Source organism: Pseudopodoces humilis, chromosome 17 (genome assembly GCF_049639895.1).
Source record: "Pseudopodoces humilis isolate 2021_Gansu_Grassland_sample_001 chromosome 17, ASM4963989v1, whole genome shotgun sequence".
NCBI classification, from domain to species: domain Eukaryota; kingdom Metazoa; phylum Chordata; class Aves; order Passeriformes; family Paridae; genus Pseudopodoces; species Pseudopodoces humilis.
This window is the reverse complement of record NC_142216.1, coordinates 3,297,566-3,317,224: the sequence shown is the minus strand read 5'-3', so window position 1 is coordinate 3,317,224 and position 19,659 is coordinate 3,297,566. Positions and strand designations below refer to the sequence as shown.

Genomic DNA, 19,659 nt, shown 5'->3' with positions numbered 1-19,659 from the left:
CTTGCTGAGTGGGGGGAAGCAGGGAAGGAGAGCCCTGACAGCCTCACGCGTAGGGGTACGGCTCAGACCACAACGCGTTTTATTTACATTGTACACCTCGAGAGAAGACGCTTAAATAAATCTGCAAAGAATCGAGCATCTCTGAGAGAATAAGTTACTGGCCACCGTTGGGCCACCACAGCTCCCACAAGCACCACAGGTGGCAGGGAGGGGGGTCCCCAGGGTGACAGTCCATGATTCCCGGCAGTGCACGGCAGCCCTGTGCCGCTCTGTGTGCCAGGAGAGCAGTCCGTAGGCTGTGCTGACGCCAGGCACAAACAGCTAAAACACAGCAGGTAAAAAACCGGAGCAGTCCAGCACGTGCCAGCTGCCCATCCAGCAGCAGCAATTCCCTTTTGGCACAGGGGCTCAGTGGTGGCAGCAGCTGTAGAAGTAGGGACTGTTCCTCTGGCCCAGGTTGACACCCTTGTCCTCTGGAAGAGAGCAGGAGCGGCAGGCTGCTGGCACATCCACGCCACCAAAGCTGCTGGTCCCAGCTGTGGGCCCCAGCAGGTCCCCTGGGGAGGGTTTGGTGCCCCATGGAGAAGTGGAGAGGTTCAGGGTCATGGCACGGCCCAGGGTGGGAGGCACAGCCAGGCTGAGCATGCCTGGGCAGGGCTGGTGCAGAGCTGAGCCTGTCCTGCAGCCCAGCAAGGCTCCTGGCTGCCAAAGGCCACCGTGACCCAGCTGGGTGGGTGTGCTGCATGAGGATGCTGTGATGGAACTCAAACTCCACGAGACAATCCCTGGCACTGAGCCACGGCAGCCCCAAGGGTAGCCCTGCCAGACCCCCAAAGCTCATGCTCTGCACCCTCCCTAGAGGCACAGGAAAGGGTGCCTGGGGAGGGACAGGTCCTGCCTACTCACCTGTCATCACCTGGAAGGCAGAGAAGTTGACATAGTCCTCAGCCACCTTTTGGAACAGCTCGTCTGGGGGGAGAGGAGGCATGGCAGGTGTGGGTGCCCCGCTGCCAGGAAGAGCCCCCAGCCCTGCTCAGCCAGAACAGCCCCAGTGAGGAGCTACTCACCCACGCTCTGGCCCGTTTTACTGGAGGTCTCAAAGAGGTCTGCTTTGATCTCTGAAATGAGAGCCCAGGTTGGCACTTGCTGCAGGAGCAGCAGATAAGGCTCCACAGGCTTGTCTGGCCCCAGAGTCACCCCTTGGGCACAGCTGCTGACAGCGGGCTGGCAGGGACCCAGGGCAGGGCTCCCAGCCCCTTGGCCCAGCTGGCCACGTGCCTGCCCATGTCGGGACATGCTGTGCCCAGGGAGGTCCCATACAGGGAGCCCTGATGCCATTGAATCTGCTGTGGGCACACAGCAAGGGCAGAGCTCCTCGTGTGGACACAGCAGCTCAATCCTCTCTCACTCCCCACCCACTCAATGCTCATGAGCCCAGGAAGGGCCAGCAGCGGCCGTACCGTCAGCGTAGTCCTGCACATCGTGGAAGTCAACGCCCCGCTTCCTCCTGTCCTCCTCCAGCAGGTCACTCTTGGTGCCACACAGGTAGATCCGGCAGCCCTGCGGCAAGAAAAGGGTTGGGAGGGGTGTGCTCATGTCCCCACCACCAGCACCCCTTGTGCCGTGGCGAGGCTTCACAGCCCCCTGGCTCCGCTGTACCTCCTCACAGTTCTGCAGCTCATTCACCCAGAACTTGGCTCGCTGGAAACTGCCACTGTCAGTGAGATCTGGGGAGAGGAATCGGGGTCTGCTGACACTGCTCCTCAGTGCCTGACACACTGGTGTCACCACCACCACCACCCTGGGACCTTTGCAGCCACCAGCTCCTTCCCTTTCCCATTCTCCGTGCCCTTACCGTAGCAGACGACGGCAGCCCGGGCTCCCCGGTAGTAGATGCGGCTCATGGCCTCATAGCGCTCCGAGCCCGCCGTGTCCTGGGGGCGACAGGGAAGCGCTCGGCAGGTGACAGGACTCCAAGGGGCTCAGGGGTCCCAGGGGGTGGCCAGGGATGTCAGCGGGGCGCTGGCAGAGCCCTCGCCCCTGCACTTACCCAGATGCCCAGAGTCACTGTCTGGTCCCCCACGCTCATCACCTTGGCCACGAAAGCGGCTCCGATCGTCTGGAAGCGAAATAAGAGGAGCGGTGGGAACCGGCCCGGGGATGCGGGGGCATCTGGCCTGGGAACACGGTGGAAACCGGCGCAGGGACACGGGGGAATTCACCCCGGGGCGTGCGGAAGGAGGGTGAGGAAACGAGGGGAGCGACCCTCGGGCGCGGGAGGGACGCGGTGGGTCCCAGCCCGGACAGGGGGAGGAGAACACGAGCGGACGCCGTCCCACGGACGTGGGTGGCAGCGCCCCGGGGACACGGCGCGGAAACGGGGTGGCAGCGGGCAGGACGCGGGTCTGAAACGCGAGGGGCTCATCCCGGGGAGGCGAGGGAGACACGGGGTGCGCCATCCCGGGGACGCGCTGCAGCAGCGCGGGGCCGCGAGGTGCCGGTGTCACTCACGTTCTGGTAGGGCCCGGCGCGGAAGCGGCCGTGGGCGCAGCGCTCCACGAGGCTGCTCTTGCCCACTCCCTCCTGCCCCAGCAGCACCACCTTGGCGTCCACCCGCCTCCCGCTCATCCTGGCGCCGCCGCCGCCGCGGGGCGGGGCCGCACCGGGCGGGGCGGGGCCGGAACCGAGCGGGGCGGGGCCGGAAGCGGGCGGGGCGGGGCCGGAAGCGGGCGGGGGGCGGCCGGAAGTGCGCAGCCCGGGGCGGAAGCGCGCGGCGGGGCGGGGCGCGCGGGCCGCATGGCGGCCGCCCAGCAGGCGCGGGCCTGAGCGGCGGCCCCATGGGAAAATACTGCGCCAGCCTGGGCGTCCTCAAGGGGCCCTGGGACCAGGTGTTCGCCGCCTTCTGGCAGCGCTACCCCAACCCCTACAGGTGCGCCGGGGCCCTCCCCGACCCCCCGCCCCCTTCCGCCAGCCGGGTCCCACCGGGATTGGTGCCACCCCCCCTGTCCTCAGCCCAGCCCTGTCCCCGGGGGTCCCGCGGGCTCCAGCCTCCGGGGATGGGTGTCCAGCGGGCAGCTGGTTCCTCCCTCGCCTTCATCCTTCAGTTCCTGACGATTCCCGGCCTCGGGTGAGAGTTGGCGAGGAGCAGGGCTTGATGTTTTCTCCCCCATTTTAGCAAACATGTCCTGACCGAAGACATCGTGCACCGGGAGGTGACGCCGGACCACAAGCTGCTCTCTCGGCGGCTCCTGACCAAGACCAACCGGATGCCGCGCTGGGCAGAGCGCTTCTTCCCAGCCAATGTCGCCCACTCCGTCTACATCCTGGAGGACTCTATCGTGGACCCCAAGAACCGAACCATGACCACATTCACCTGGAACATCAACCACGCTCGTCTCATGGTAGGTGCTGCTGCTGGGCGGGTGTGTGGGGGCTGGAGGGGACCCAGCAGTGCCCACGGCTGGGCTGTGCCTCGTGCAGGTGGTGGAGGAGCGCTGCGAGTACCGGGTGAACCCTGAGAACAGCAACTGGACCGAGGTCAAGCGGGAAGCCTGGGTATCTTCCAGCCTATTTGGCTTCTCGCGGGCCATCCAGGTGAGCTCAAGCAGTAAAGCCGCTGCTCATTCCTGCTCTACCCTTTCCTTCTGCTGGTTTTTACACCCTTTCCCTTCATTCTCCCCCCCACCCCCATCCTCATGAGCTCTTAAGGCATCCAGAAGCATCACTGTGAAAGTCACTGTGACTTTTCAAGCTGGGACAAAGCCCCAGGGGCTGTGTGTGACAGGGTTCGCACCTTCACTGATTTTTCCCTTGCAGGAGTTTGGTTTGGCCAGGTTCAAAAGCAACGTGACCAAGAGCACTAAGGGATTTGAATACGTGCTAGCAAGAATGCAAGGTGGGCACCAAGGGCAGGCTGGGGCTGACCGGGACGGGTCTCTTGGAGTTAGAGGTCACACTGGGAACACTCCAGTCCACGGGCAGGTTGTGGTTTGAACTAATCTGACTGTGAAATCCTCACCCCTTGCCTTTGCCCTGTATCTTGGCACAGCCCACTCTTCCCGAGTGGAGCAGGCCAGCAGTGATTGCAGGGCCGGGCAAGGGTGGAGCGCAGGCAGGAGGGGATGGAACATGGCAACAGCCACGTGCCTGTGGTTCCCCTTTGCGACCTGCCTTGACGTGCCCTGACGTGCTGGGGTCAGGAACGCCGGGCTCATCTTCCTCCCTGTGTGGGGAAGTGCCTCGGTGGCAGGGCTGGTCTAGCCGGCACTCCTGTGGGGTTAATGGCTTCCATGTTGTAGGAGAAGCTCCATCCAAAACACTGGTGGAGACAGCCAAGGAAGCGACCGAGAAAGCCAAGGAAACAGCTCTGGCTGCTACGGAGAAAGCCAAGGACCTGGCGAGCAAGGCAGCCACCAAGAAGAAGCAGTATGTGTGAGGGGCCAGCTGCACCAGGACAGATAGGAGACTCCTTAGATTTTATATTTTTAAAGAAACTGTATAAGTCTGACAATCAGCTGCTGTTTGACCCTTTCTGAGATGTAATTATCATTAAAGAATCTACTCCCACCTCTGATTTGGCTGAGACTGGCCTGGCTAGAGCTGAGCCCAGCGCTGCCCTCCGCTCTGGGGATCCAGCACTCTGTAGAGAAGACACAGGCCAGGGTTTTACCAAGTGCCTTTACTATAAAGTGTTGGGTCTGTACAAGAGAGCAGGGTGGCTGCAGGAGCATAAAGACAGGTAGCTTAATGTGCTCGTTTCCCCTTCCTGTAGTCGTGTCTGCAGTGGGCAGCACCACCCCATACCCACACCAGAGAGCTCCCAAACTGCCTGGGGGTGCACAGGGGGAGGCAGGAGGGTGTCCTCGGTGACAGCTGGGCCTTCTTCCAGCACCTCTTCCAGTGCCTTGTGGTGCACAGCAGCTGCCACCGTGCAGTGCAAGCCCCATGCACCCAGTGCCACAGCCAGTGCCACCCAGCTGTGGGGGGTAAAGCCGGACTCTTGCCCCCACCTGTGACCCCTTACCCTGGCAGCTGTGATGAGGCTGGCCGAGGCCGGGTTTCCAGCAGGAAGGAAGCAGGTAGGCAGTGCAGAGAAGGCAGTGGGCGCTGTCAGGATGCAGGGCTGTGGGGGCTGGAGTAGCTGTGGTCCCTCCCGGTGCCAAAGCTGGCCAGCAGGTCCTCGCTGAACATCACACCATCCACCTCTACCTCGGCATCCTCTGGGCAACAGTGGAGGCCAGGTCAGGCCCTTGGCTGCTTCCTCTCCCTGCCCACTCTCGTTCTTTCCCCTTTCTTACCTTCCTCGGAGGGCTCTGAGAGCTGGGACGAGTCCAGGCTGTCGGCCCGTGCCCGTTCCCCGTCAGTGGGCAAGAGCAGCAATTCCAGCCGCCGCTGCAGGCTCCGCTGCCGGTCCCGCAGCCGGTCCTTGGCCCTTCGTGCCCTCAGATCCTGCTCCTCCAGCCTCTGGGGACCCGGTGAGCCGTGAGCGGGACGCGAGCTGGGCGGCCCTGTTGCCACACAGCACCTCCCGAGGATGCCGGAGCCACCACCCCTCTCACCTGGATGTGAAGCCGGGCACGGTGCAGGAGGCTCAGCGTGGTAGAACGGGACGGCCCCGCGCCCACCGGTACCTGCTGCTTCAGCCGCTCCAGGCAGCACCGGAGCTGGGCTCTCCTGCGGCCGGGCAGGGGGGGAACGACACGGGGGTGTCAGCCACGGACAGGCTCGGGCTCCGCCACCCCCTGCCCCGTCGCTCTCCCCCCACGCCCCCGTACCTGTGCTTCTCCAGCTCGTTGTGCACCGACCTGCGGAAGAGACCCAGGCGATCAGCACCGCCACCGCCGCCGTCCACCCGCCCAGCCACTCGCCCACCGCTCACCTGACGCTGCCCACGGCCCGGCGAGACGGCGGAGGGCAGAGCGCAGCGTAGCCGTGCTCGGCCTCGGCCAGGCCGAGCGGGTGCCGGTGCTCACGGTGCTCCAGGAACTCGGCCGCCTGGAGCAGCACCTGGATGCTGGTGGCCGCGGGCTCCATGGCGGGAGAGGGGGGCTTGGGCGGGGGGGGACCGCGAGCCGCGCGCTCATTGGCTGCGGGGCGCCCCGCGCCGCTGACGTCACCTCGGCGGGCAAACAAATTCAGGCGGGAAAGCGCGTGCTTAAAATTTGAATCGGCGGGAGGACACGGCTCGGGCCACGCCCCCTGCCCGGGGTTCGCAATTGTCGTCCCGGGGCCACGCCCCTAAGGCCACGCCCCCTGGAAAGGTGCGCCCGCTCCCGTGCCCGCCCACGCGCGCGCCCGGTGACGCGCGGATCGCCAGTGTCCGCCCATGGGAACCGGGCGGGAGCGCGCACGCCCTGCTGCCCCCAGCCCCCGCCACACCCAGTCCACGGGTGTCCCCAGACCGGCCGCGCCCGCCAGCCCCACGGGAATCACCGCGGCCCAGACGGACGAGTTCATCTCTTTTATTAAAATCCATCGGGTGGAGGCGATAGGGAAGGAAGGGGAGCACCTTCCCTATCAGGGAAGGGCCCCATCTCCCGGGCACGGCACGGGCGGCCCCGGGGCACCCGCTGTCATGTGAGGGCTGTTTGCACCTTCTCAGGCCAAGCCCCGGGGGGAGACTCTGCCCCGGGCCCAACAGCAGCCAAAGTTCACCTGAAGAAAAACCACCACGAAGCACATTTCCAGCCGGGGGGCAGGTGCACGGCAGCAGCAGGCGGCTCACCGAAAGCAGAGCAGGCCACGGTGCACCAGGAGAGGCGGTCCTGCCATCACTCCGTATAGGCTGCCACCGTCTGTGGGGTCCTGCCCCTGTGCATCGGGGGAAAGCCTAACACCATGTGGGGGGGGTCCTGCCGCCATACCCACCAAGCTCTGAGGACAGTCATGGGGCCGAGGAGCTGCCCGGCAGCCCCGGAGCGGCCCTGGGCAGCCATCCTCCTGTGATGCAGATCTGGCAGAGGGGCTCTCACTGGCTCCGGGCACAGCGGGATGCGGGCGGAAGGTGTGTGGTGTAGCAGTGGGTGCACACACGTACGGGTTTGGTCTGGCCATAGTGGGGCAGCACTGCAGTGTTCGGTGAGCAGCGGGCACAGAAGATCTGCCGGGAGGCCAGAGAGGGGCTGAGCAGAGCTGGGTCCCTCAGGGAACCCCACATGCCCCAACCCAACCCCATCCTACCTTCCCACAGCTGCGGCAGTGGTGCCGGCGGCGTATCAGGGTGAAGGGCGAGCGGCAGGCAGAGCACTGGCTGCATGTGCTGTCCGGCACCCACTCGGGCAGGTGGCGGGCACCTGCTGGCCAAAACACATCAGTGAAAGCCCCTCAGCCTGGCTCCCTTCACAGCCAGACCCCCTAAGGCAGGATGGGACAGGATCAGCCCCAGCCTCACACCCTGCCCCAGAGCCATGGCACCTGGGCAGCCCCTTACCTGCCCTCCGGAGCCCAGCAGCCTCTGCAGGGCTGGAGCACAGTGGGCAGTCAGCCACACCAGCAGCACGTGTCACACAAGAGTCACCATCTTTCTCTTCTGCGGGGACAAGGGCTGTGGTCCAGCCAAGCTGGAGCTGGGCGGGTACTATGGCCACTTGTTTTTCCCAATCCTGGGGCTGTGGCCTTGTCTCACCAGGGATGGGCGATGGGCAGGGCAGAGAGGAGCAGTCCCACATGTCCCTGGGGATTACTCACTGCTGTCACTCTGCTCATCTGAGGGCTCCGCCTTTGAACACACGATCTTGAAGACTGTTTTCAAGATGCTTCTCATGTCACTGGCAAAGTTGGTCTGGAGCTGATCAGCCACCCCTGCACCAGGAGGGCAGGGGGTCAGGGTGCTGGGGGGATCAGGGTGCTGGGAGGTTGGCTTGGGGGTCACTCACCCGAGATGCAGACAAAGAGGGTGTGCAGCATGTCCTTGGTGCTGCTGTAGCGGGAGCGCAGCTCCAAGCAGCGGGCACCTGGGGTGGCATTGACCCCCATCCCTGGGCTTCTCCCAAGGGGCTGGGGGCTGTGCAGAGGGGAGGTGACCATTACACCAGGGATGGTATGAGATATCCCTGTCCCACTGGATAGGGATTTGCCATCCTGGCCCTGTTCCCTGCCCACCGCACAGCCCCGCTGCCAATCGGTGCTCAGGTCATCCACTGCACTGGGGGGTCCCAGTCGCGTCGTGCAGGTGGGAGGTGGTTGGGTGGCATTAGGGACCTCCAGAAGACTGAATGGAGCAGGGGAGTCCACGCTGGGCACAGCTGCCCCCCAAGCTGGGGAGGTGTCTGGACTGCAGGGATCCTCTGGCTCGGCTGTGCACAGGCTCCTCTCCAGCAGGCAGAGCTCCTCTGCTGACAGCACCCGCAACAGGTCCCTGCCGTGAGGGGTCAGCATCAGCCCCATGTCACAGCCCCACTGCTGCCCCACAGCCACACCCATGGTCCCCCACTGCACACCTGATCTTCTTCAGGAGATTGTAGAAGGGGCTGAAGACCCGTGACATCTCCTCAGGGCTCCGCTCCAGGCTGAGGGGACCCTCGGGGTAGATGAGGAGACCGCTGTGAGGGGACAGAGCCCAATTCATGCTGAGGGTTGCCTGGGACCCCAACTCCCCATGGGGAGAAGAGGTTGGTACAGGGCAGGGAACATATCCCCTTCTCCAGGGGCTGCACCCACCTGATAATGGCCAGGCGAGGGATGGTGAACATCAGCAGTGGTTCATAGCCATCAATCATCTCCTGGGTCAGGTAGCCCAGGTGCAGGGCTCTGGGGACACACAGACACCCTCACAGAGGATCTGAGCCTAGGGATGCTGCCTGTCCTTGGGGCTGGAGTCCCTGCAGCCCTCACCTGACACACAGTGCCCCTCACTCACCTCTCCACTGTCTCACAGAACAGCACGATGATCTCCTGCTGCCTGTAGATCTCATCAGGAGACTTCACTGCCACCAGCGAGGACACGTAGCTGGAGAGATGGGGAGACTGTGAGGCCCCTACTGTCCTGGCACAGCCCAGGACCCCAGCACCCTAACCCTGCCCCTTACCTCAGCTCAAACTCTGCAAATAGCCGGTCAAATTGGATGAGCACAGCCCGGACAGGCTCTGGGTAGGAGTTGGGTTGGCTCAAGCTTTGCTCCCTCAGCACTGTCCGGACCAGCTCCAGGCTGCACAGCAGATTCCTGGCCTGGGGCCGCAGCTGTGCCCCATCTGATTCCTCCATCTCCAGGAAGGTCCCAGCCAGGAGACACTGCCGGGATAGGGACTGTCAGCAGCCAGGAGCAATGCCTAACCCCAGGGTCAGCTCATGGTGGGGTGCCCCAGGCTCACCTCGGCAGCAAACAGCATGTGGTTTCCCAAGCTGTCCACCAAAAGCTCCTCGGGGAACTTGACCAGGTAGTCACGGCTGTGCCGCTGCGTGGGGATGCATTCCTCCATGATCCGCTCCAGGACGGCCAGCAGGTGAGCCTGGGGAAGGCAGGGGTGTCACCCGCGGCTTCCCGGGGGGACCGAGTCACACCGGGATCCGGGCTGCCCCCGTACCTGGCTGAGGTGGAGCTGGTTGAGGAGCACCAGGTACTGCTGCGGATCCAGTTCGGCATCCAGCCCGTTGATCTCGGCCACCACGCGTGTCACCCTCTCGTCGGCAAAGAAGAACTGGGAGAGCAGGCGTGGGTCGGAGCGCTGCGGGAAGGGCAGAGGGGTGATGGTGGGGGCAGCCCGCATCTCCATGTGCTGCTTCAGCGGGATCCCAAATCTCCCATTCCCACAGTCGCAGAGTGTGTGATCGGACCTCACGGATTCACAAACACCTATTCGGGCAGGTACGTGGGACCTCCCACGGCAGCTCTGGCTCCTCCCGGAGAGCGCCGCCCTCCCCACCCACCCGTGCCTCAGTTTCCTTGGGGGCAGAGCAGGATGAACAAGCTCAGCCGCATCCCGGCAGCTTTGGCACCGATCCGTGCGTGTCTGTAAACACCGGGAAAGGTCTCCCAGAGTCCCCCCCCGCTTCCTCCTCCCGCTCCACCACGAGCGACCCCCGCCGTCCCCGCTGCGCCCGGGCTGGCCGGCGCCCCTGGATCGCCCCGACGGGGTCGTCCGGGGGCTCCTCCGGTGCCGGGCGCAGGGAGGGCGGCCCCGGTGCGATCCCCCAGGTCTCACCTTGGGTCGGCGGAGCCATCGGCGGAGGGCAGCGGGCAGCATGGCGCGTCCCGCAGCTCTGCCGCCGCCCGGCTCCCCGCGCCCGCCGCTCTCCGACGGGGCGGGTCGGCACCGGGCACCGCCCGCGGGGCGGATCGGAGTGGTGTCCGCCCAGTCCCGGCACCGGGACGACCCGTCTGCTCCTCGACGGACCGGTTCTCTGTGATGGGAAGGGTGAGGGTGCGTCTGCCGTGGGGCGGGATAGGTTTCACCGCCGGCTTTCCTTCCCGGTCTCGGTTCCCGTCTCAAATTCCCGACTGCATCCCCGGCTATCCTCCCCGGGTTCCTCTCTCCCCGCAGTCCAACTTTCCGGGGACAGGGGCACCCCAGCGCTTCCCACAGCCCCCCGAGCATTCGCGGAGTGATGGGGAACGCCAGGAGAAGCACCCGCAGGCATCTTTACTGTGCAGCGCATGGGTGCGGAGCGGGGTGATGCAGTGGGAAGGGGATAAAGTGGCCCTTCGATGGAACAAAGAGGAACCAAGTGGCCAAGAAGAGGTCCCGAGGGGTACTCGGGGTGTTGGGCACGGCAAACCACCCCAGCTGTGCCAAAGGATGTGTTTGCTCCAAACCTGGCACTCCTGGCCACAGGATGTGGGTGCAGATAATGCAGGTGGCTGAAAGCCTAATGAGGTGGATTCATGGGGAAAAAATCCGTGGAGGATGGTTGAACAAACACGGCAGCGGCCTGTCCTCGGCTTCAGAAAGTCCCTGAGTCATGGCAGTGCCCAGGCTGCACTGGACGCTGTGGGACTTGCCCCGGTTTTGGGGCTCCCTCTGTACCCCACAGACTCTGGTTCTGTTTTCAGCCATATCCTGATTTCCATGGATGGGGATCCCTGTGTACACAGCGAGACTGGAACCCTGCTTGTCCCACAGGTTCCCATAGATCTGGGTACCACAATAAAAGGACATAAAGCTATTAGAGTGTCCAAAGGAGGCTGCAAAGAGTGTAGAGGGGAAGTCACATATAAAGCTGCTGAAGTCCCTTGGTCTGCTCAGTCTGGAGAAGAGGAGACTGAGGAACGACCTCATTAGGGGCTGCAGCTTCCTCAGGAGGGGCAGCCGAGGACAGCTCCAATCTCTGCTCTCTGTGGGAGTAACAGGACCCGAGGGAATGGCTGGAGCTGTGTCAGGGGAAGTTTAGGCTGGATATTAGGAAAAGGCTCTTCACCCAGAGAGTGGTCGGGCACTGAACAAGTCCCCAGGGAAGTGGTCATGGCCCCAAGCCTGTCAGAGCTCCAAGAGCATTTGGACATTGCTCTCAGGCACAGGGTGAAATTCTTGGGGTTGTCCTGTGCAGGGCCAGGAATCACAGAATCACAGAATAGTTTGGAAGTGACCTTAAAGGTCATCTCGTTCCATCCCTCTGCCATGCACAGGGGCACCTTCCACTAGACCAGGTTGCTCCAAACTTGGCCTTAAACATCTCCAGGGACGGGGCAGCCACAGCTTCCCTGTGTCCAGACCTCACCGCCCTCACAGGGAAGACTTTTTTCCCAATATCTAATCTAATCCAGGTCTCTTTCAGTTTGAACCCAAGGAGTTGCACTCTGATGATCCATCTGGGGATACGATCGCGATGCACCCCCGATCACGACTGAGGCACCGGCGCCTGTAGGAGCCGCGGGGAGCGGGGCCGGATTCGAACTCGCGGCGCTGCCGCCGCTCCCCAGGGCCGCCAGGGGGCGCAGCGCTGCCCTTTCGCAAGATGGCGGCGGCGGCTTCACCTCCCCGAGCGTTTCCCTCCTCCCTCCCTCCCTCCTTCCCGCGGGCAGGGGCCGGACGGGCCGCGCCGCCATATTGGCTGTTGTCCTGGCTGCGGCGGGCTCGCCATGACTCGCCGGCGGAACAAGGCGGCAACGGCGGCAACGGCGGCGGCAACGGCGGCAGGTGGCCCCGGGCCTCGCCGTGACAGGGTGGTGGGTTCCGACGTCGGGCCTCCCCCGCCGCCACCACCACCGGAACCGCCCGCCCCGCCTGAGGTGGCGGCGGCGGCGGGCAGCGGCGGGGAGTCGGGCAGAGGCAGCGCGCAGGTACCGGGGTAGCGCTGCGGCGAACGCGGGGCTGGCTCTGAGGGGGGTTCAGCCTGGGCGGAACGGGGCCCTGCCCTTTTGCACCCCATCACCCCCGGGCCCTGCCCCATCCCCGCCCCGACCCCCGACTCGGAGCATCCCTGCGGATGGGGCTCGGAGCGTTCCCACAGCGCTCCGCGGGAGGGCCCAGCCCTGCCACAGCCCTGCCGCTGCCCTGCCGCTGCCCTGCCACTGCGCGATGGCAGGTGGCTCCAGCATCCTCATTCAGCGCGCTTCTCGCTGCTGGACACACCTGGCTGCCGCCACCTGCTCCGGGCTGTGGGCAGGGAGGCGGGGGTGGGCGCCGGCTATGGATGTGCTGGGTGGATTGGGGACAGCCGTGGTGTCACCAGCCGTGGTGTCACCCGCCCTGATGGCCGTGTCAACTGGGACACGGGGTGGCCTGGTTGCTCCCCCGTTGCCGTGGGTGGGCAGGGGGCTGTGCCCCCACTCTGTTCTCCTTGGCCTCTGACCTTTGCTTCACCTTGAGCCTGCAGACGCCATCTGTTTGGCAGCAGCAGTTCAATGCACGGCTCATTGTGGCAGGGCCCCGCTGCGCCGGCAGACAATGGGGGCCCCCTTGCCCGCGCCACGCCGGGCTTGTCACGGCTGTCAGGGCTCCAACCAGCCCGAGGGATGCAGCCCAGCTCCTGCAGGGAAGCCCCAGCCTGGCTGTGCCTGTTTGGGGAGAGCGTCAAGCAGCACCGGGGGCTGCACCCCACCCTGGCGCATCGGCACAGCTGTCTGTGCAGAACAAAGAGGAGGGAGAGAGGACTTGGGGCTCTTGGGTGACACAGTGGGGGCATCTTTGATGGGTGAGGAGGAAGAGCTGAGGCTGCCGGACCCACCTTTCATTCAATCCTGCACATTCCTGCGTGGGATTTCTGTGGGTCTTGCTTTGCCATGCTAGTACCCTCAGTCTCACTGTACTAGAGGTGATGGTGGGAGTTGCTGATGACTTCCCAGCTTCACTTGGTGGCAAGGCTGGCTCTTTGGCATGCTGTGATCTTCCCAGAAGCCCAAACGCTCCCAGCTGGCACATGGCAGGTTGGCAGCAGCTGCTCAGCCTGAGGCTGGTCTGCTCCAGTGGGAGAAGGTTCAATGCCACATGTAGACTACAAGAATTTCCTTGGTTTGGTGACAGCGTCATGAGGTCTCCTTCACTGTCTCATCTGCCCCGCATCTGTGCCAGATCACACCTGGGTGACTCACAGTTTGTGTGTCCTTCCTCAGGTGCTACCCACCGCCAACCAGTCCGTGCAGACGTGCTGCCTGCTCTGTCACCGGGAGCGCAAGGACTGGGGAGGGCCGTCCCACAATGGGCTGGTTTCCCCGGGCGAGAGGCTGCCACCAGACTTCGTGCCAACACTTGTGCAGAACCTCCTGGGAGAAATGCCACTGTGGATCTGCCAGAGCTGCCGGAAGAGCGTGGAGGAGGAAGAGCGGCGGGCGGTGCAGGAGCAGGCCCTGGCGGTACGCGGTTATGGAGCTGGGGTTTGGAAGTCAGGGCTGTAGCTGTAGGAATATGGCACTGACCACCCTGTGGCACTGACTGGGTGTGTGGGTCCCATCCTCACTCTGAGCTGAGTGTCCCAGACATCCCAGCCTTCACGTCCCTGCCCAGGGCTGCTTCTGGCCCAGCAGGGACAGGTCCTGTTGGGGCAGTGTGTGGTGCTGTGGAGGCTCATCCAGCAGCCTGCCATGGCTTGGAGCTGGTGGGCTGGCAAGGCTGACAGTGCCACTGCTTTCCTGCCAGCCCCACTCCGCTGTGCGTTGTGCCGCGTCCCCCAGCCCCAGGGCTGCTCCCTTCATGACGCAGAGAGAGGCAGCGGCTGCCAGGGCAAGTGCCTGCCTGTGCGTGGGGCTCAGGTAGAGGAGCTGCCTCCTGCCTGGCTTTATTTAACCCTGCCCTGGTGTGAGTGGGACCAGCACAGGCATGTGGCCCTTGGCATGGCACAGCCTCTGTGAGCCAGGCTGTATTAGTGTTGGATGGAGAGGGTGTTTGTCACTCCCAAGATGGTGACAGGAATGGTTCAGACAAACTGAGCCCCTGCTGCGGTGGAGGGAGTCTTGGTGCTGACACCCTGGGGCCAAGGGTATCCCCTCAGCCAGTTCATTCTGTGTTTCCTTTGATAGGTCTCGTTATCCCACACATCCTGCAAGTCGCAGTCTTGTGGGGGTGGCTCACACTCCTCTTCCTCCTCCTCCTCGTCTTCTTCCTCCTCGTGCCATGGGAACTCAGGGGACTGGGACCCCAGCTCATTTTTGTCTGCTCACAAGCTCTCGGGCCTCTGGAACTCGCAGCACACCAATGGGACTGCACAGGGCAGCCCCCTTGGGACCCCCACAGCTGCACTAGGTGAGTTGAAACCGGCTGTGGGGTTGAGCAGAGCTTTCTGCCCAGTTCTTGGCTTAGCTGGTTTCCTTGTGGGCAAGGGTGGGCAGGCTGGGCCTTTGAAAAAGGCAGATGGTGCTGGGATTCAGCCCCAGCTCCGCTTTCCTTCCAGGCGACAAGCTCCCCAACCTTGCTCTGTCTCCGGAGTGTGCCAGCCAGGTGTCGGCCATGGCACCGGGGCTGAAGGCCTGTCCCTACAGCCACACGGCCTCTGCCACCTCCAGCAACGCCACACCAGGCTCGCCTCTGCCTACCTCACTCGACTTCTGCAAGACGCTGCCGAAGCAGTTCAAAAGCTTGTGCCGGAGGGCCACCCCGCCAGGTGCGTGCTTAGGGACAGCACCAGCCACAGCCTCCCAGTCTGCTGCTCCAGAGCCTTTCCCCTTGCCCTGTTCTCCATGGGGCAGGGCTGGATCCTGTGGGAGAGGCACACTGACCCCAAGGCCCTGTGTGAGCAGGGATGGCTTCTGTCCCAAGCACTCTGATGTCAGGGAGGAGAAACAGCTTGTGCAAAGGTGGTGGGTGGCTCTGAGCATGGCCTTGCTCTGTACAGCACAGCCAGTGTCTGACTGTCTCTGCTCCTGCCTCTCTGCAGGTGAGGCCTTCCACTCCTCAGAGCATCATCAGCACTCCGACCTCACTGCTCCTCCCAACAGTCCCACCGGCCTCCCCTCCCAGCCACCGGCGCTGATCCCCTCCAAGCAGACATCTCCCCATCCGGGGCCCTTCAGCTCCCCACCGCACATCCCGCTGGGCACCTCCTCGCAGGCCATGCTCTTCCCTGCTCCCAGCGCGCAGGCGGTGGCCCCCAAGCCGGTGTCCGAGTCCCCTCCGGCCAGCGTGGCCTCCCACAGCCCAGGGCCGTGCAAGAGCCCTCACTTGCCCCCTGCCAACGTGCCGCTGCTGAAGATGCCGCCACCGCTGTCAGGCTGTGCTCATCCCTGCAACGGGCACTGCAGCACTTCACTCATCCCTCCTCCTGCTTCCCACCAGCTGCCCAGCACAAACAGGTGAGTAGAGGAGCCCTGCCTGCTTCCAGCCTCTCTTTGCGGGGCCACGTGCCTTTTCTCCCATCCCTGCCGATGGATGCACTTTCCCTGTGGAGGGACTGACTGCCCTGGCATGGTGGTGCAGGAAGCTGCTGTCTTTGTGGGCCAGTTCCACTGCTGCAGACCAAAGGTCAAGCTCTTTCTCTCCCAACGCATGTTCCTCCTGCGGTTGTCCTTTGGTTCTGTGGTGCAGAAGAGGCTGTGCTTCTCCTTCAGCTAAAAGACCCAAAGGAACACCCTGATAAACTGCTGTTGGCCAACAGGACCTATGGCAGTGAGACCTGTCTGGCAGCTGTGGCACTGAGCAGAGGTCCTCGAGAAGATGAAGCCTGTGGACTTGTCCTGCTCTGTTCCTCTGGTCCTGTCTGGGCTGCCCATCCCCTGGAAGAGAGCACTCTGCTAATAAGCTCTCTCTGTGGAGAGCCAGTCGGGTCCTGAGCTGGATCTTGAGGAATGACGCTGTGGGCTGTGCCCTGGCCTCCCTGTCTCTGAGCTGGTTAGCCTGTGCTCTTGTGATCTGGGCCTGCCTTACGTGGGGATGTCTGGCAGCTGCACAGTCCCAGTGTTTCTCACTTGTGCTACCTGCCACCCCCAGTGAGTGCTGCACCCTGCCCTGCTCCCAGCCCAGGGCCTGGCTCACTGGGGCTCTGCTGCCCCAGCTTCCTGCTGGCCAGAGGCCCTGAGAGCTGGGAGCAACAGATTGCTGCTGCCATGGGCTCCTTGGGGATCTTCCCCAGAAGGAGAGTGCAGGGGAGGGGGTTTGTCCTGCAAATCCTTCTGCTTGGGCACAAGATTCCCCAGGAGAGCTGTTGCTACTTGCATAGCACGGGGCAATTTTTGAGATCCCCTGGCGCTTGCTCACCTCTCGCCCTTCTCCCCTTCTCCTCAGGGACCCCTCTTGCAAAGGGCACAAATTCCCAAACGGTACCAGCTGCCACCCACCACAGCCCTGCGAGGCCGACGAGGGACTCGGGGAGGATGAGGACAGCAGCTCAGAGCGCAGTTCCTGCACCTCCTCCTCCACCAACCAGAAAGACGGGAAGTTCTGCGACTGCTGCTACTGTGAGTTCTTCGGCCACAACGCGGTGAGTGAGGGGCTGGTCTGCAGCTACCCCTGGTCCTTGCTCTGTGTGGGGAGACATCACTTGTGTACTATGTCCAGAGTGCAGAGGTGGGCAGGTCTGGCTACAGCTGTTTTCTGCAGGCATGTACATCCCCCACTTCCCTTCTACCCTGCTTCATCAGCCTGCTGGTCCCTTGCTCCCGACTCGCAGCCGCCTGCCCAGCCCCAGGGCTCAAAGCAGCCGGCCAAGCCCTGTGGCTTGACGGTGGAAGAGCTCAGTAGGGCTGTGCTGACTTGTCTTGCTGAGACTGCAGGGGAGGGAGTGGCTGGAAGATCATGGGGGGGCTGTTGGGGGAGCCAGGGCTGCCTGCCCCTCATGCTGGCTGGTGCCTGGCTGACAGCACTTGCCTTCCACAGCCCCCAGCCGCTCCCACGAGCCGCAACTACGCTGAGATCCGAGAGAAGCTGCGTTCTCGCCTCACCAAGAGAAAAGAGGAGCTGCCACAGAAACTAGGGCACAACAGCAGCTCGGGGGAGCCAGCTGTGGACCACCGCAATGTGGATGAGCTGCTGGACTACATCAACAGCACAGAGCCCAAGCCCTTGAACAGTGCCAAGGCAGCCAAGCGGGCACGGCACAAGCAGAAGAAGAAGGTGAGGTTGGGCAGGGACTGGGGCTGCAGGAGGACTGGGCAGGGCTGTGCTGCTGGCAGGGCTTTCTCTTCTCTCCCTTGCATCCATTTGGATTCTTGAATTCTGTGTTACTCTCGTCCAAGGTGGCAGCAGTGCCTGATCCCATGTAGGACTCCCCCTGCCTCTGTTCATGCAGAGGGTGGCCCAGCCCTCCTGCATGATTTTGGCTGCACTGTCCAGTCTGCTCCATGCTACGTTCTGACACCATGCATCTCTGGTAGGGAGAGGCAGTGCCATGAAAGCACTTTCTGGTGCCTGGTGCCTGGAGCAGTGTGAGGTGTGCAGTGACCAGCTGTTGCAATGCCCATGGGGGACATGTGACAAATTTAGGGTCTGTGGAAGATGTGGCATGGCTGTGCTGAGTAGCTGCCCTTGGGTTTGGTGTCAAGAAAAGCTGGAGCAAAGCTCTGTGTCCTGCACCCTTGGTGCTGAGGCCCAGCCCAAATGATCCTCTTGGCACCTGTGTTGCAGGAGAAGGAGAAAGCCCAGCTGGAGGCGGAGGCCCAGAAGCGGGCAGAGCGTGCCCCTGCAGCCAGCCAGGCCAGGGAGCCAGCCGAGGAGAAGCTGCTGGAGTGGCCAGAGCTGGAGCTGGAGCGGGTGAACAGCTTCCTCAGCAGCCGGCTGCAGGAGATCAAGAACACTATCAAGGACTCCATACGGGCCAGTTTCAGCGTCTACGACCTCAACCTGGATGTCAATGACTTCCCCAAGAAGGCAGCTGTCCTGGAGCAGAAGAACCTGCTCTCTAACCTCAACGGGTCTTCTGACCTGCAGGACATAGACCTGGCACTGGCCCCGCTCAGCCTGGGCCCTGCCAAGAGCCACACGCTGCTGCGGGGTGAGCTGGGTCCCCGATGGGGCGAGGGGCCTGGGGAGCCCCCGCCAGCCCCGCCGGCTGAGAACGGCGTGGTGAAACGCCTGAGCGCCGTGCCCAGCCTGTCCCGCATGATCTGGGTGCAGTCCAAGGCTGCGGACTCTGCTGCAGACGGCAATGGGCTGAGCCCAGAGCCCAAGGAGGGACCGCAGCCCAAGGGGCCGGAGCCGCCGGAGTCACTGCCTGCAGGGAGCCGGCAGCGGAAGAACAAGCGGCAGAACGGGCAGGCAAAGAAAGGGGAGGGCAGCACGCCTGTGCCCAGCAGCCAGGCCCGGCTGGAGAGCCCTGGTGTGAAGGGGCAGGTGCTGGGAACCAAGCACCCTTCCAAGGCCAGTGCCCCGGAGCCACAGCGGGCGAGCGGCTGTGCTGAGCCAGGGGAGGGCGGCAAGGGGCAGCCTTGGGGCTGCAGCAGCGCTGCCAGGGTGGAGAAGGAGAGAACCAGCGAGTGGAAAGGCCGGAAGGGAGAGGGCAAAGCGGAACTGCCGGAGCCGGCGCCGCAGCAGCCACCTGCCCTGGCCACCCACCTTGCCTTGGGGGGCTCCCCCCAGCCCAAGGGCAAGAACAGGAAGAGCCGAAACAAGGTGGAGAAATCCAGTACCTCGATCGGTGAGTGTTGGGAGCACCTCTGTGCACCACCATCCTCGCCCCCTGCCCTGCTGGGCTGACCCTCTGCTCTGCTTTCCCAGATGATGTGTTCCTGCCCAAGGACCTGGACGGGGCAGAGATGGACGAGACTGACAGAGAAGTGGAGTATTTCAAAAGGTGAGGGGGGAACCTTGCGGGGCTGAGCTCTGCCATTGGGGCTGGAGGTGTGAAGGGTCTGGGAGCTGACTGGGGCTAGAGTCACGGAGCTGGCTGGGGGTCCTGGTGGGCTGGGGGCTGACCGGGGCTGTCCTCTCCCTGTCAGGTTCTGCCTGGACTCGGCCAAGCAGACGCGGCAGAAGGTGGCCGTGAACTGGACCAACTTCACCCTGAAGAAAACCACTTCCAGCGCAGCCCAGTGAGGTGTGGAGGGGCCATCCCCACTCACCCACGGCCGCTCGCCTCTCCTCACTGTGCCCTCCGCCTCACCTTGGTGGGGTCCCCGTTCGCGGGGGGCCCCGGTGCTCTCCTGCCCCGTGGGGACCCCCGGGGCTCCCTCCATCCTCCTGCCCCTCCCCGCGGGGTGATCCCGGCCGTCCCGTCCCCCTCTCCGCGGGCACGCTGCTCCCCGTGCCGCGGGGAAGGACCGTGCTGGACCCAATAAAGAACTTTTTAATTTTTTATTTTATTTAAACCCCGGTGTCTGCTGCTTTCTGCCGAGCCGGGAAAGTTGGAGGGCGGGACAGAGG

General features: G+C 63.7%; 5 protein-coding genes across 10 annotated transcripts; 2 read left to right on the top strand and 3 right to left on the bottom strand.

Annotated features, from left to right (window-relative positions):
* Nucleotides 1-62: 62 nt before the first annotated feature.
* RAB24 (RAB24, member RAS oncogene family) lies at nt 63-2,671 on the bottom strand. 2 transcript variants are annotated; one of them, XM_088063476.1, is made up of 8 exons: nt 2,512-2,671; nt 2,051-2,119; nt 1,856-1,934; nt 1,660-1,727; nt 1,461-1,560; nt 1,068-1,118; nt 907-969; nt 63-557 (listed from the first exon to the last, which is right to left on the bottom strand). In XM_088063476.1, the coding sequence occupies exons 1-8, from the start codon at nt 2,626-2,628 to the stop codon at nt 409-411; spliced, it is 696 nt and encodes a 231-aa protein (XP_087919602.1). In that variant the 5' UTR covers nt 2,629-2,671; the 3' UTR covers nt 63-408. The 2 variants fall into 2 exon arrangements, with proteins under 2 accessions (XP_087919602.1, XP_005523708.1); XM_005523651.3 differs by having other exon boundaries at nt 63-473.
* Nucleotides 2,672-2,794: 123 nt separating this feature from the next.
* Nucleotides 2,795-4,573, top strand: PRELID1 (PRELI domain containing 1). Its single transcript, XM_005523652.2, has 5 exons — nt 2,795-2,929; nt 3,176-3,401; nt 3,481-3,594; nt 3,817-3,895; nt 4,299-4,573. Exons 1-5 carry the CDS (start codon nt 2,838-2,840, stop codon nt 4,433-4,435), a joined length of 648 nt encoding a protein of 215 aa, XP_005523709.1. The 5' UTR covers nt 2,795-2,837; the 3' UTR covers nt 4,436-4,573.
* MXD3 (MAX dimerization protein 3) lies at nt 4,570-6,033 on the bottom strand. Of its 2 annotated transcripts, XR_001331521.2 has the most exons (6): nt 5,879-6,033; nt 5,775-5,804; nt 5,559-5,673; nt 5,298-5,463; nt 5,024-5,219; nt 4,570-4,639 (listed from the first exon to the last, which is right to left on the bottom strand). XR_001331521.2 is itself a non-coding variant. In XM_005523775.3 (5 exons), exons 1-5 carry the CDS (start codon nt 6,031-6,033, stop codon nt 5,110-5,112), a joined length of 576 nt encoding a protein of 191 aa, XP_005523832.1. In that variant the 3' UTR covers nt 4,664-5,109. The 2 variants fall into 2 exon arrangements, 1 of the variants encoding a protein (XP_005523832.1); XM_005523775.3 differs by lacking the exon at nt 4,570-4,639 and having other exon boundaries at nt 4,664-5,219.
* Nucleotides 6,034-6,501: 468 nt separating this feature from the next.
* LOC102101460 (lateral signaling target protein 2 homolog) lies at nt 6,502-10,231 on the bottom strand. 4 transcript variants are annotated; one of them, XM_088063584.1, is made up of 12 exons: nt 10,141-10,231; nt 9,523-9,663; nt 9,310-9,447; nt 9,027-9,229; nt 8,858-8,947; nt 8,659-8,748; nt 8,439-8,540; nt 7,875-8,356; nt 7,687-7,800; nt 7,430-7,543; nt 7,180-7,295; nt 6,502-7,099 (listed from the first exon to the last, which is right to left on the bottom strand). In XM_088063584.1, the coding sequence occupies exons 1-12, from the start codon at nt 10,180-10,182 to the stop codon at nt 6,968-6,970; spliced, it is 1,764 nt and encodes a 587-aa protein (XP_087919710.1). In that variant the 5' UTR covers nt 10,183-10,231; the 3' UTR covers nt 6,502-6,967. The 4 variants fall into 4 exon arrangements, with proteins under 4 accessions (XP_087919710.1, XP_087919711.1, XP_087919712.1 ...); XM_088063585.1 differs by having other exon boundaries at nt 7,180-7,292; XM_088063586.1 differs by having other exon boundaries at nt 7,430-7,528.
* A 1,783-nt stretch (nt 10,232-12,014) lies between these two features.
* FAM193B (family with sequence similarity 193 member B) lies at nt 12,015-19,567 on the top strand. Its single transcript, XM_005523777.3, has 10 exons — nt 12,015-12,215; nt 13,488-13,727; nt 14,391-14,613; nt 14,762-14,971; nt 15,245-15,659; nt 16,588-16,783; nt 17,179-17,415; nt 17,926-18,934; nt 19,015-19,090; nt 19,236-19,567. Exons 1-10 carry the CDS (start codon nt 12,015-12,017, stop codon nt 19,330-19,332), a joined length of 2,904 nt encoding a protein of 967 aa, XP_005523834.3. The 3' UTR covers nt 19,333-19,567.
* Nucleotides 19,568-19,659: the final 92 nt, after the last annotated feature.

Bases quoted from the DNA above. Each gene is read 5' to 3' on its own strand.
- RAB24 (XM_088063476.1), bottom strand. From the start codon at position 2,628: ATGAGCGGGAGGCGGGTGGACGCCAAGGTGGTGCTGCTGGGGCAGGAG. The intron at 1,935-2,050 runs GTAAGTGCAGGG...TGTCGCCCCCAG, and splicing joins CAGTGACTCTGGGCATCTGG to GACACGGCGGGCTCGGAGCG. The intron at 558-906 runs GTGAGTAGGCAG...AACCCTCCCCAG, and splicing joins TGCCTTCCAGGTGATGACAG to GGGACCTGCTGGGGCCCACA.
- PRELID1 (XM_005523652.2), top strand. From the start codon at position 2,838: ATGGGAAAATACTGCGCCAGCCTGGGCGTCCTCAAGGGGCCCTGGGAC. The intron at 2,930-3,175 runs GTGCGCCGGGGC...CCCCCATTTTAG, and splicing joins CGCTACCCCAACCCCTACAG to CAAACATGTCCTGACCGAAG. The intron at 3,402-3,480 runs GTAGGTGCTGCT...TGCCTCGTGCAG, and splicing joins TCAACCACGCTCGTCTCATG to GTGGTGGAGGAGCGCTGCGA.
- MXD3 (XM_005523775.3), bottom strand. From the start codon at position 6,033: ATGGAGCCCGCGGCCACCAGCATCCAGGTGCTGCTCCAGGCGGCCGAG. The intron at 5,674-5,774 runs GTACGGGGGCGT...GCCCGGCCGCAG, and splicing joins AACGAGCTGGAGAAGCACAG to GAGAGCCCAGCTCCGGTGCT. The intron at 5,220-5,297 runs GTAAGAAAGGGG...ACTGTTGCCCAG, and splicing joins CTCAGAGCCCTCCGAGGAAG to AGGATGCCGAGGTAGAGGTG.
- LOC102101460 (XM_088063584.1), bottom strand. From the start codon at position 10,182: ATGCTGCCCGCTGCCCTCCGCCGATGGCTCCGCCGACCCAAG. The intron at 8,541-8,658 runs GTGGGTGCAGCC...GTCCCCTCACAG, and splicing joins CCTCGCCTGGCCATTATCAG to CGGTCTCCTCATCTACCCCG. The intron at 7,544-7,686 runs GTGAGTAATCCC...GCTGGACCACAG, and splicing joins AGATGAGCAGAGTGACAGCA to CCCTTGTCCCCGCAGAAGAG.
- FAM193B (XM_005523777.3), top strand. From the start codon at position 12,015: ATGACTCGCCGGCGGAACAAGGCGGCAACGGCGGCAACGGCGGCGGCA. The intron at 17,416-17,925 runs GTGAGGTTGGGC...CCTGTGTTGCAG, and splicing joins GGCACAAGCAGAAGAAGAAG to GAGAAGGAGAAAGCCCAGCT. The intron at 18,935-19,014 runs GTGAGTGTTGGG...CTGCTTTCCCAG, and splicing joins GAAATCCAGTACCTCGATCG to ATGATGTGTTCCTGCCCAAG.